The 13,610-nt window shown below is 36.8% G+C and overlaps 1 protein-coding gene across 1 annotated transcript in view; it reads left to right on the top strand.

The window, feature by feature from the left end:
- Window positions 1–13,610, top strand: part of LOC134819328 (uncharacterized) — a 42,128-nt gene that overhangs the window by 14,002 nt on the left and 14,516 nt on the right. Inside the window, exons 2-3 of the mRNA XM_063829229.1 lie at window positions 89–216; window positions 5,923–6,050. Of these exons, the coding sequence (XP_063685299.1) occupies window positions 104–216; window positions 5,923–6,050 (241 nt within the window). The 5' untranslated portion in view covers window positions 89–103. The remainder of the gene's footprint in view (window positions 1–88; window positions 217–5,922; window positions 6,051–13,610) is intronic.

Raw genomic sequence — 13,610 nt, 5'->3', positions numbered from 1 at the left:
TCCACCCAATCGTCTCTGGATAAAACTCTAATCTAACAGGTAATTCGTTTGTTTGAAAGATGTTTAATTAACGAAGTTATTTTAACAGGAAAAGGTATGAAAAATGACTGAGACGAAAGGGGAGGAGACCAAAGAAACTATTCAGTATGTTGGATTAAAGGAGACCAGCTTCTCCACCGATACCGAATCAAAACAGCCCAATGGACATTACGAACCGTAAGTTTTGTCTGTTTTTTGTTTTGATTCGCATGATTGTTATTCAGTTTGTCAGTTTTATTTGTGTTTTTGTTTGCGTCATCGCACAACAATCAGCCTCTTTAAATGTTTTAAATCTGGGCCAATTAGGCTTTTATTATCCTTGGTAAGGAGTGACAAGAAGAATTATTTATAGTTAGCAACATCATTAGGATTAGATCAATTTGTTAATTTCATAGCCCAATTATACCCCAATTATACCTCATACTCTCCTAAATTCATTCTTGCTCCCTGCCCACTTTCACACTTTTACTTACTGAGATTCATTATCTTCAAAGCAGAATTAACACGAATTATTGTAATTATATCCGTACCAAAATTCGAGCCGGATGAATCAGACACCATCGACCGTATAGTTTGTTTTCCGATTTATCGACTTAAGTTATTCTGATAAAATCATTCCCTGGTGACCTTCTAGATTCATTACTACAGATTTAATAGTGTTCAATTACATTCATTAAAAACAATACTAGCGATCTGTAGTCAATAGATGCAAGGTACCTATCAGTTTGCAATAATACGTATGTTTTCGTTATTTCGTGTGGTAAATCCGTAGTGTTATGATTGTGAGTTAAGGGCACATCAAATACTCGTGCTTTTCGTTGATAAAATATAGAGTTGGTATTATTACGTTTGAATTTTGACGATTATTGGTTGCTGTGGTCACCTTATAAAAATTAATATACATACTATTATTGAAGCAACATTATTTATTTATTCCTTTTTTTCTCATGTGTAAAGTGGCTTACAGAGAAGAGTTATGTAACATTTTCAAAAAGCTATTTTAACTAAGACATTGAAATACGATAAAAGCTCTGTAAAAAGGAACTCCTTGACGCCAAATAACGGAGCACTTATTACACTGGTTCTACGACATTTTCCACTCGAATTTCATAAGAAAGAACTTCCATATTCTAGATCAAATACTTAGATTGTTCTAGCTGCCACAAGAAACCTCCCACACCTCTTTTAGTTGCGGTAGTGTGGGATTGGTCGCATATAAATAAAGAAGCCAATCAAGGGGTGAACTTGATGTGATGCCAAGTTCGCGGCTATATTTTTGGGTGTCGCTCAACTTTAGTGTTAACATTCTCGGCAACTTTCTGTCCTGAATATGTCTGTCCTAAATATATCTGCCTCAGAAACTATAAATATTAATGATATTCGACAATAAATAGCTTAGGCCAAATCTTGGAGTTTTGGATGCTGTGAGTGTGTTTAGCTTGCAAATGTGGCTGATTGGTCCATGGATCAAAATTATACAATCATCTATCTTTATTCCCGAAAATACCATATAAATAATATCTTACTTACTTACTTATGACACAAGAAAATCTGTTCAAATAGAACAAACTGAATCACGTAGTGTAACTTAAAATTACACACGACCGTGCACAATCTTAATTATCAACCAATGATTGCTTGTATTCAAGACTCAAGACTCAAGAAACACACAGCGGGGCTGGCTGAGCTGGTGATGATTGAGGCAGAGTATTCGATATTGTAACTTTACAACATTAGATTCCAACACATTTTGCTGTTTAAGTTAAAATTCCTGCAAACTGTAATATTATTTTACTATAAAACATCAACTCATGACTAAAGTGACTAATTTTCAATCATCTGTTGATGGATAACGATCCAGCTTGACGAGTTATTGATTGCCAAGATTCACCTTCTTTTGTTTATTTTAGTCAAATGTCGATTGTCGATAATATTAAAGTTGCTGCATTATCAATTTTCCATTTGGTAATAAGAATAATGAACTTGTTCCGATGTTACATCGGGAAAAACGTTTGACCCTAACTACAATTGTGGGCATGTCGATCTTATCTCATTGTACACAGCGGTACCAAGTACACAAATCTCATAATAAAGTACGGTATTTTGTCAATAGAGCGATTCCGCACCCACTGCACTAATACGTTGCTTCTGTTCCGAGCTCTGTGCTATATTGTGTATTGTCGGAAGAGGTATCCGAACTAATAAATATGAATATAAAAAAAGTATTTGAATATAAGTGAGCAAAAACTTCGCATTCATATCTAGTTGAATCATCCTCTAGAATCATCATCATGACGAATCAGCGTGTGACGATTGTCACATCTCAATATCACGCAGTTGCGGTGTGACTGTGATGAAACGGCTCTGTTAAAAAACAAGCCTTTGAACTCGACAACAGCATATTCATTATTCAACTTACATCTTCTTCCCAGAAAAAGTAACATTTCATTTTCCAGCCGATTTGCCCACATTTCCCCATTGACTGATGACTGTTGTTCCTTTAAGTCAGCATGATTGAAACCTTTCTGTAATTGCGTAATAAATAAGTAGTTACTGTCAAACAGATCTCTTTTCTCGAGATGTCGCAATATTTCGAATGTTGTTGGGATTCGTAACTCTTTGACAGCAAAACTGCGGACGATTTAATTGCTTTGTTTGGGCCAATTTTTAATAGGGTTTAATCGTGTACATAAGCTCTCGATTCTCGAAACGGTGGATTGGAAACTACAACTTCGATCATACGAAACCTGCACAACATCCTTTAGCTTAATTTCTTATATTATCAATTTATTATTATTACTGGTATTTTCCATTACTGTCAGGTATTTTCCATTACAATCAGGCGATTTCTTGTTATCCAGTATTTACCTCTTTTCAGAATTGTATGATTTTAACTTTTTACTTTACAATTACATGCATAGTTTATACAAAAACTCCATAAAGCATGATGATCCAGTGTTCAACTAAGTAACTATCATTTGAAAACCCTGCGCGTTCATTATTTCCATTGTCCATCATTCAGATCGGTTATTATGAACTTTATTATTTGCCACACTTTACCGGATCTTCTTACGGAACTTAACTCTCTTAAATACGATTACATACATTTTAGTGGCTCGTCTCCAGCTATGGTCTCCAGATTGCCTAATCGATTGCTCATGCCGATTCAGTGGTTCTACCAAAAACGATAACAACAATTATTAACTTATTAAGCTTGGTCAATGATTAAATCATCACTGCACTCCTCACTAATATAATGTTTTGCCTTTGTAGTAATGTTTTATAGATTTGGCAAGTTGCCATCAATAGAATTACTGCTACAAATACGTGGACATTGAGTGTACATTCTTTCCAAGAGTAAACGGTTCACATCAATATACTAAATACAGTAAAACCCCGATCTACCGCGGAGTTTGGGGAGAAGACAACATCCGCGGTAAATCGGGGTTCGCGGTAAATCGGGGTTTTGCTTGTTTAGTACATTATACATGTTAAGCCCCATTTGGGGGAAGAGATGGCCGCGGTAAATCGGGGTTTGCGGTAAATCGGGGCGCGGTAAATCGGGGTTTGTGGTAAATCGGGGTTTACAGTAAATCGGGGTTTTACTGTACCTCTCAAATCTCTATCTACAACACGATGTTACAAATGGAGCGTGAATAATATTTCTTTATTTTCCTCTAAAGGAGTACTAACCGTCAGCATGGAGTCCTCGTCCCGAGAAGCTGGTGTTTCATCACAGCTGTGTTTCAGGTGTTTGTTTAACAGCTTTGCCGGCTTTAACAGCTTTCGCGGTATTACATCACCTGTGTTTCAGCTGTTGCTTTAACAGTTTTACCGGTATTACATCACCTAATTCACTATTACTTTGATCTTCTACCACTTCTGTTTTTCTTTAAGAGGTATGTCAAGGGTGAGTCAGCTATCAGAGGTGCTTTGATGCCTCGAATCCTCTAATAACATCGTAACAAGTATTTAGGTTTCATGTCATATCCAGATTTGTCAGATATATGGTAAGAGCTAATTTTAACGCTGGAGCTCATCCTCTTCTATTTTCCTTCAGAAGCACATCAAGGGTGAATTAACAGCACTAATAGCTATCAGAAGCGCACTTTGATGCCTAATAGTATCGTAGAAAGTAATCAAGCCCGATGTCATATCCAGATATATCAGCTACGCGCGTAAGAGCTCCAGTATTGACTCATACTACACCTGTTCTACAGCACTTGAGACCCCCGCTGTTATTTCAGCTGTGCATATTAAATCGATAGTCAATACTCGTGTCATGCTGTGACATGGTCCATAGTACGTTTCACAGTGCGTTCCATAGTTGTTCTTTTCCCTCCAAAATAATGGCAGTTGTGTCCCACGATATAATCTTAAATATGCAGTATTTTCACTCGTGAAAGGAAGTACGAGGCCATCAATCGTTATATATGTCTGGAGAGTGGTCCTGGTTTTTATGATAGGGAAGAGTGCATTCTGTGACAATTTTAATCTTTGAGAAACATGCAGTGTGATATTATCTTGAATTGGTGCAGGTACAATCAGAATATGTAACCGTGTGTTGCTGATTTTCTGGTATAGGTACGCAGAAAACTGTACATGAATTATCCGTTGTGCCTTTAGAAAACCTTGAATTTTGGTCACGTGACTATGACGTCACTGAGTTGATGTTTCATCCTTTATGCTCTTCTTCCCCTTTCGTTGTCAACACTTTATGATAATTTAACACTGTAATAATTACTCATGTTCTTGATGTTACTGGTAATTTCTTGAACCATGTCACATGCCTTAGCGGCTCAGGTGTTTCTATTTTCTACTGCAGTATACTCAGTAGTGTAAAGGTTGTAATGTTAAAGGTTATGTTTGGTCTTTATTCGGGCATGACTCGTATGTAAAGGTCATTATGGTTATTATAATTAAATTATGATAATTAGCTAGGTGCTCATAGCTAATTAGCTGGCTATTCTTTGTTGTTGTCTCTATCCTTATCATTCCTCATATGGGTATTATTATATTATATAATCATACCGTGTTCTTATCATCTTATTTTCTCACCTTCCCTCATTATTTTTACTTGCGTGCGAAATTTTAGCCTGGCTAAATTTGTTTCTCACAATGCTTGGACTTTTTACTTGAATCGTAGTACCACAGCTAGAGATAATCCTAACTTTTTGTTCTCAATCTTAAAATTTAACGGAACCCTCACACCAACCCAGAACCTTGCCTGAACTCTACAACAGGCGGTAGAATATCGAAGAAGAAATGCCTGATCTTCATTTTATCTGATCCTCATTTTTACTTAGCAATACTACTCGTAAAATAATAAACGCGCTGGAGTGTCAACTAACCTCGGCCTTGCTCTAATCCTCGATACATCACGTCTGTAAAACCATAACACCATGCGTGACGTCATCACACCATGATGAGGACGTCGTAACACAATGATAAATGGATCTTGAGAAATTATATAGGGATCTTTGTAGTAGCTTTCGTATAGTTCGTATAGTGCTGAGCCTTGTGTATTGTTAACATCTTGTTGGAATAGTGTTAGCTATTGTCCTATTTTGTTACTTTGTTAATCGTTTACACACTCAAATAACCCATGTACACTCAAATTGCTCATGGACGACCACATCCAACAATTGATTTACCTTTTACTTCATAGTTTAGAACAATGTGTCCACTGTCCAGTAATATTTGACAATTTCGCCTTTTCTTCACCTCCATTTTCCTCAAAATACCGTTAAAACACGTATTAATATTTTACCACCTCTGTTACGTTTGGTCTGATTGTGGGTTGATCCGTGGAAGTAGTCCGATTATTTAAACTATTAAATTTAACTGAAGAAAGTGCTAGAAAATGAACAAGTTACCTCGTAGGTTGGTGATGGAGGGCCCGGAGGAGATGAAGAGACAAACGTCAGATCTTAGGAACGAAGTGTTGTTGGAACTTGCAGCTAACTCATTAAAGGAGAACGACGAGACTATCGAGCATGTTCAAGCTACTGGTTAGTGTTTTAGAAGTTGCTGATCCCATGCCTTTAGATTGTTGCTTTAGTAATTGATGTTCTTTCTGTAATTAATACATTTGTTATGAGTTATCGATACTATTAATATAATCAACTGATTTAGTGATCGATACTATTAATATAATCAACTAATTAAACTAATTAAATTAAACTAAATTTAATCCACTCAAAACCAAATTTGCAATGGAAGATTTGTTAATTTGATAATTATATTTATTGAACGGACTGGATCCATACCAGTAGGGATAAAGTTGGTGATGGGGTTAGGGTTATATTATATTTATATATAGGGTTAGGTTATACCGCTATTATATATTTTATAGGGATTACGTTCGTTGGGGATTCGGTCCGCCAACCGAAAAATTAGCTCAAACAGTGTTAAACGCGATTTACTCGTCTAGTCACTAGTGGTCTAGTCACGCGTTTAGTAAACAGGTAAAAGCAGTTAACCGCATCAAATCACGAATACAGCGTTTCAGGGCCCCTTTTATATTAGTAAAGTTGAAATCTGATCAGCTGAAAATATTCATGAAATTATAAGAAATGTAAAAATTTCTGCCCTCACGTAGAGGAAGTATAAATCAATGTTTTGGCTCACAGCCAACTCATGAACCCTTATGAGCTGCGTAAGATCCGATAGAATAATGTTTTTCTTTTTAAATATTTTCAACTATCAAAAATCAAATGATTTGGAGATCTTATGATTTTATCATTCTCGGAGCCACACTGAAATCGCTGAAAGTTGAAACATTAGATAAATTGGCTGTTATTACAGACCGTGCTTGTTCTTATGAGACTGTCACGTGAGCGGAAATAGTGCTGAATCTTGTGTCTGTGTAGTAACCGGTCATTGATTATGAAGTATTTAGATACAATTGGTCGAAATAGTCTCGCCGTTTAGAGGAAACAGATTTAAAATTTAGTTGAACTGACGTCCGAGAGTGCTGTGTTTTCCGACCATAATCTAATGTCATTATTTGTTCCGCTTCTGTCTTGCCAAGGTTGATGTTTCACCATTTAAAAGGCGCTTTTGAATGGAAAATGACATTGATGACAACTGCTCTGCATTCGCTTCAACTTGATTTGACATATAATAGCTCATACAACCTCTTTGTAACTGCTCATCCGGAAACGCTTTCACATATTTTTCTTCTTTGGACCCCTCCCAGATTCCCAACTCTTTGCATTCACCGCTTCATCCAATATTCCACTACCGAACGAGAAAGCGGTCGCCGACAACCATCAATTAGATGTTTATATGAATACAAAGTGGAGCTGATAAAGAAACATCAGTATATTGTCGGCTGTGTAATTACGTGTATGATAGCTTGACATCACCGATAGGATGTGATCTATTATAAATTTAGCATTGTAGCCTGGTATTCTGAATCATGAGCTGGCTTTTCCGCTTCTCGCCCTGGTGACCACTGCTTTCCCGTCATTTCCCTTTGTTGTCGTCCAATTTGCTTGTTTACCTATCTTTACTTTTGTGTTATGCCGTACAATGATTTAACTTTGCTCCGTGGCTCAAATATGGAACGCAAAATGCTCTGAAAATCGTACTTTTTATCAGATTTGCTTGTAGTATTTAGTAATTATTTTTTATATATTTACAGAACATACGTAGTCGTCGTTGGTTAATGTTATCAATTTCACACCGAGTCTAATTTTGAAGTTATTATGAATGACGTATGATAGACATGCATCTCTCATGATCCCTCCATCAAAGCCTCAACAATAATCTTCTTCAGCTAATACGAAAATTCAAGGGAACTCGCTGTTGAATGAGTCACATACTCACGAAAATCAAAATCAAAATAGACCGCATGCTACTTCAAGACTTCAAGAACCCATTCCTAGACCACATTCATCTTTCATGGTCCCGTCCTATCGCAGTCACCTTGCAGCATCTTTTATACTTGTTTGTGTTACGTACACTCACTCTCAGCTCACGTATTCAACTGTACAAATCATCTAAAATCACAGAGCTGAGGAGGGAGGCCTCCTGATCCCGCCAAGATCTAGAAGTTTTCCTATTGTAATCATAATCACAGTATAATCTTATAATTATATTCGTATTGTCACATTGTTTCCGCAGTAAATTTGCTTCACGGCTATAATTGGCTAGTGTGTCTTCAAAATTGTGATACTGTTATGAGATTTTATTGGCAGGTTGCCCATGAGGCTTCATGATACTTCAACCCGATTGGCTGTAACTTCACAATTACTCTGATACACACTGACAAGATCTAGTTTGGTTATCCATGCTAGTTTACAGGAAATTGTTGATTGGTTTGTTCCAGGATAAGCTTGCATTTGCATCTCCATTCTGCGTGCTTGCAATTTACCCAATATCAAATCAGCTGCTTGGATTGTGACTTGTTGTGTTTGTTGAGGTATTTATCATAGTACCAAGATCAAGTCACATACTTGTCGCTCGTTATTATTATCATGTTGGTAGATTTATTTGTTGAAGTTGCGAACTTCTTTAGATCATTCTTTTTCTCTAAACAAGTTAAAGGAATATTATTAAACAGAATGATAAATGCTGTTCGTTTAAAGTTATAGTGCGCTATAACAACTAATTAAATGATTTCTTAAACTACTTTTCTGACGGACAACTAGGAACCTTTCAATTTTACCTAGTTAACTAATTAACATGCAAGCTTGGGAAATCCAATCAGCTCCGACAACTAGGAACCAATCATGACATATCCCCGACAACTAGGAACCTCTGGAGATACTTAAAACTTTCAGGTGTCCACCGATTTCACAGCTGTGCTGTATATATTTCTGCACTCATTAATTAAGACAAAGATTTTTTCAAGATAATGATAGTTCAAACCCAACATAATAATTACATACAGAATACATTACTCAATATCAATCTCATGGCCAAAGTATTTGGCAATCTCAAACAGATTGCGGTTGTATATTAACAGCTGATCAACTCCCGCACTTGTGATTTTATGTCTCGTATCACTACCATTGCATGCTCGGCTCACATCCTTGGATACGAGAACCAGCCCCTTTCGGACCCAGCTCACATCCTTCGGACCCGGCTGACGGCTCACGTCCGTAATGTGAACACATACCGAGAGCTCAAACACTTCTTAATATACTTCATAATACTAAACTGACATGTGAACCCTACCCAGGTTCTTGGTTGTCCGGCTGTTAGGATGGTTATAATATGGATCACATCACAAATGATACGTCACTGATTGGGCCATGTGATGTGATACCTGTGGGAGGCCGAAATGAGAGGTTCCTAGTTGTCGGTCACCGAAATTACCAGATCTTTTCTTGACTGAGGTTCTCCTATTGTTAGTGATAGTCGGTGTGCCGTCGTTGAGACGGCTTTTAATACAGAGTACAGGGGTGCAATTAAGCTGTTACAGTGTAACAATAGAATAGACCTCTTAGTTACACGAATAGACACCCCACTTTGGATTCACTTCATGAATATGTAACTTATAAAACACTATAAAACGTGTCCCAAATTGGTAAAGAGCCTCACGTAACTTAGTTAAGTTATATAGCTGTGTGTAAATAGTTGATGTGTTGCAGTGTGATCCCGTCACAGAGCCGTTCTAGCCCACATTCTCTCCTTTTGTCTCCCTGATCTTAGCTAAATAGCACTGCTTCGTACCAAGCGCTAACCCTCACCATTGTGCCTGTTATATCTGGATACTGGTGGAGAGGCTGTGAACTGTATTTTCCGGCGCGTGACAGCGTGTCGGTATAAATATGGTTCACCTGAGGTACCGATCCCCACCGATATCCAGGTCTTAGTTTCCTGATTGTTGCATTTGTGTGATGACTGTTGATGACATCTTCTGAAACTTCTCATCCTTAGTCTGAATATTTTATTAAAAAATATTTTATAAACAATATTTTATAAAATCTTGCATTTTTTCCATACTTTATGACTTTTTTGCGGTCTGCCTGTAGATTTTTGCGGTAAAAACAATATTGTCCTTCGCTTGATCTCAAGAGACTGTGCATATTGTTTGGCGAACATTCTCATACCTGTGCTAAGTCTCATCATTGAGGGTCTAATATAAGAAAGATGATTGCACTGTTATTATGTGTAATTATGTGTAGTTGTAGTTGTACTAGTTGTGTGTTATCGCCGTGTTAGACCCATACTACTACTACTTGCCTTTATCATGCTCGTTCCACTGATGAATGATATTATCTGCCTCTCAGCCACATATGTAAACCACGTGCCTGAAACGACAATAATTGACAGCGCTCTATACAACTTCTACTAAGTAAGATACTCCATATTGTTGAAGATGAACGCATAACATTGTTTCCATTTACAACTATAATTACATGATCTTTATTATACTGCTAGTTGTGTAACAGTACAATTATTTGACCCCTGCCCTTTGAGAGTTAGTTCTAGTTGGTTACCCCGTTCTTTTGTAATTCTACTAACTTAATTCTCTTTTGTTTAATCCTGTTTTCTTTTACAGAGTTGGACTAATTCGTGAGTTATGCTGTTTTGTAACGCAATCATGTAATGTTATTGTAAAGTTATTGTAGTGACGGGGACTTAATATTAGCTTCTTTACTTTAAATTTACTCTTGTAGGCGGAGTTGTCAAATTCACTGACAAATATTCGGTATTATTTAGGGCTTTCTTTACCAAATTCCATATTAGGTTAAGAATCAAATATCAAGAAACAGTCTGTGGTGTGTCAGATTCGAATATTTATATATACCGAATTATTCGACGATTCAAAGAGCACATCACTCATATAACTTTCTGCGACTTGATGCTGTAGTTACTTTACTAACTGCTAAACTTTGGCTACCAGGAAGTTGTAATCATCAAAATACCTGTATTTTTGCCAGGCGTCAAAAAGTTTCCGTGACGAACAGTTTTTCAGGAATTTTTTCCGCCCTCGTGCCTTCAAATTTAGAAATTACGATATAAAGCGGAGTGTCAAACCTTTATTGCTTTACATTCCGACTATTGATTGAATTATCAGCATATATCAACAAATTCAACATGTCTTGGCACGTTTTCTTATAAAAACTTGTTTCCGCTTATGTTAACTTTAAGAACGTGTTGAATTTTCCAGAGCTGTGTCATTAAGTTAGGCTGCGAAAATTATTATTTAAGCAGCAAGTTTAGTTTCCACTTCTGAAAAATTTCATTTGTGATCAAATCTGTCCAGACTGATACCATAAAAAGAGCCAATTTTTCATATCTTGATTTGCTCTCTAAGATAACACCTCGCTGATAATCAGAGATCCATGTCTTCCCTCCAGATAAGAAATGTCCAACGGCAGTTAAGATCGCGATTATTTGACTAGTAGTAATACACCAGCAACTCATTCCATTCCTTCCAACTGGCACATACCATCATACCAAACATCTGACAGGTATCTTCCGTATCTTTGTATGAGGTATCATCTTTGTTTCATATACAAAAGAGCGAAACTTCCCAACAATAGGGCCGAAATCTATACCGTGTTAAAGTTGCCGCAATTCCAGTTGCTACATTCTGCCAACTTGCACTTTGAAGTTTGGTAATCGTAGAACTGTCTAGAAGCCCTGGTCCCTTCTTTTGTACTTATATAGGTTCACTATAGAGTGCCGTTTCTGTTTGACGGAAGTGACAGCACTAACAAGTGTGTTCTGTCACCGAAACCGAATATCAGACCTACCTAGTTGACATCATAAGGTATTATAATCGCACCGAGACAGAGCGTATACTTATATAGGACTATATGATGCCATTGTACCCTACTGAATCCTCTTAAATATCAGAATCAGTTTGTCATTTTACTGATAGATCATAGAGTCGCACAAATATTCAGCCATTCAATGCAATTTACCCTAAATTTGGTCACTGTAACTATTTAGCCATAAATGCACTTCATCTATCATCGCATACGGAAGCGATAGTAAAATTCGATTATCGCACTGTCACGCTTCACAGCAGTTTCATCTGAATTATCAAACTACTTTTGGTTTGGGCTCTACACATAGTTGCACAAATGGCAATAACACATAATTATTACATATAATTGATATTTGTGGTGTATCGTTTTTGCACTATTTTCACTTGTCATCTATTATCTATTATCTATTATGTGTAAATTCGATAGCTTGATAATTTCTCAACATCAGTTTCGAAGGTGTTTGGCGGTTTTTTTCTTCTCGATAATTTTAGTATTGCGTTGTAAAACTGAGTCATCAATTTCTATTTATAAATTGCAAATGATGATTTGATCTTATCCATTTATAGTGAGCCAAACTAATAAAGACAGTTTCCTTATTCACCAATTTAGTAGCGATGGTTTCTATTTGCGTTGATCTGTTTTTTTCTTCTCTAATCTTGCCCTTACTATAGTCTATACCTTAGACAGACTGAAAAATGTTAAGCAGATGTTGCGCGCCTCAAAACTCATCCCATAACTCATAAGTGGTTAAAATAATAAATTTAAAAAGGTAGTTTCGCTTTGAAATTGGTTTTAAATGAACCCAGAGCAGCAGCACAAATGTGAATACGTCAGAAATCAACTTGAAAAACATATGTAAATTCTAACGTTTTCCTGGAACCCATACGAGTCTTTCAGCGTTGCATCCCTCTTACTTATATTATCTTATTTAATTCCACCTATTTTTGTAGTTACTTACCGTTAGTTGTTCTACATTCCTATTCTTCCAAGACCAAGAATAATACAGCACATAACAATACATAGCTGTATTAACTACTTCTAGATTACTAGAGGTCTATCATGATTTAAATTAATAGACCTCTAATAATTCACAAAGCAAGCACACTGTTCCTGAGATATATATACATGCGACTAGTCACGAAGCTCATCACTTTGATATCTTGATACAGAGAGGTCGGCACGGTCTCTCTTGTGTTCAGCTGAGGAGGAGGCACCAGCTCCAGTCTCGACACTGTTAAGTGAGATTGTAGACACCTTGTGCTTTCTGAGGAAATGCCGCCTCGGCGTGTGTTGTTGGGTACGCAGTGTGTGTGTTTTGTGGGTAACAGGATTGATAGATGTGAGACACAGTTATTCGTGTCAAATTGTTTTGCTGGCCGTATCCTCACGCCACTCGAGTAGTGGTACACCACTCTGTTCTCTGTACGGATAAACTTGTTTAGGTGCTGTAAAGTAACACGTTGTTCCGTTGGTTCTTATCGTTGGTGCAGTTCAGCGATGTTATTTATGGAAATTTGACAGATTCCTTAAAATTGGATATCAACAATTTAGTAAGATAATGACGTATTATTTTCCACGGAATATTAAACCGTTGTATATTTAGACATCTGATAGACGTGTACCTTTTAATACAGTTTAAACTTATATTGTCTAAATATAGGTTAACATATGAATATACCCGCAAAGTTCACTTTAACCAGGGTCAATATTAAAAATATTTCGTCTAGTTCTACTTTCCTAGCCAGATTTCGCTGCAATTTTAGCAGGCTCGGCGACTGTCTGGCCCATTAGAGTGTACTGTAAAAGTTGTAGTAAAGGATAATTATAGCTAGAAAG

This window comes from Bolinopsis microptera, chromosome 8, assembly GCF_026151205.1.
Source record: "Bolinopsis microptera isolate Bmic1 chromosome 8, MBARI_Bmic_1.0, whole genome shotgun sequence".
Taxonomy (NCBI): Eukaryota; Metazoa; Ctenophora; class Tentaculata; order Lobata; family Bolinopsidae; genus Bolinopsis; species Bolinopsis microptera.
Note: the sequence above shows the minus strand (reverse complement) of the source record. Positions and strands in the feature narration are given on the sequence as shown.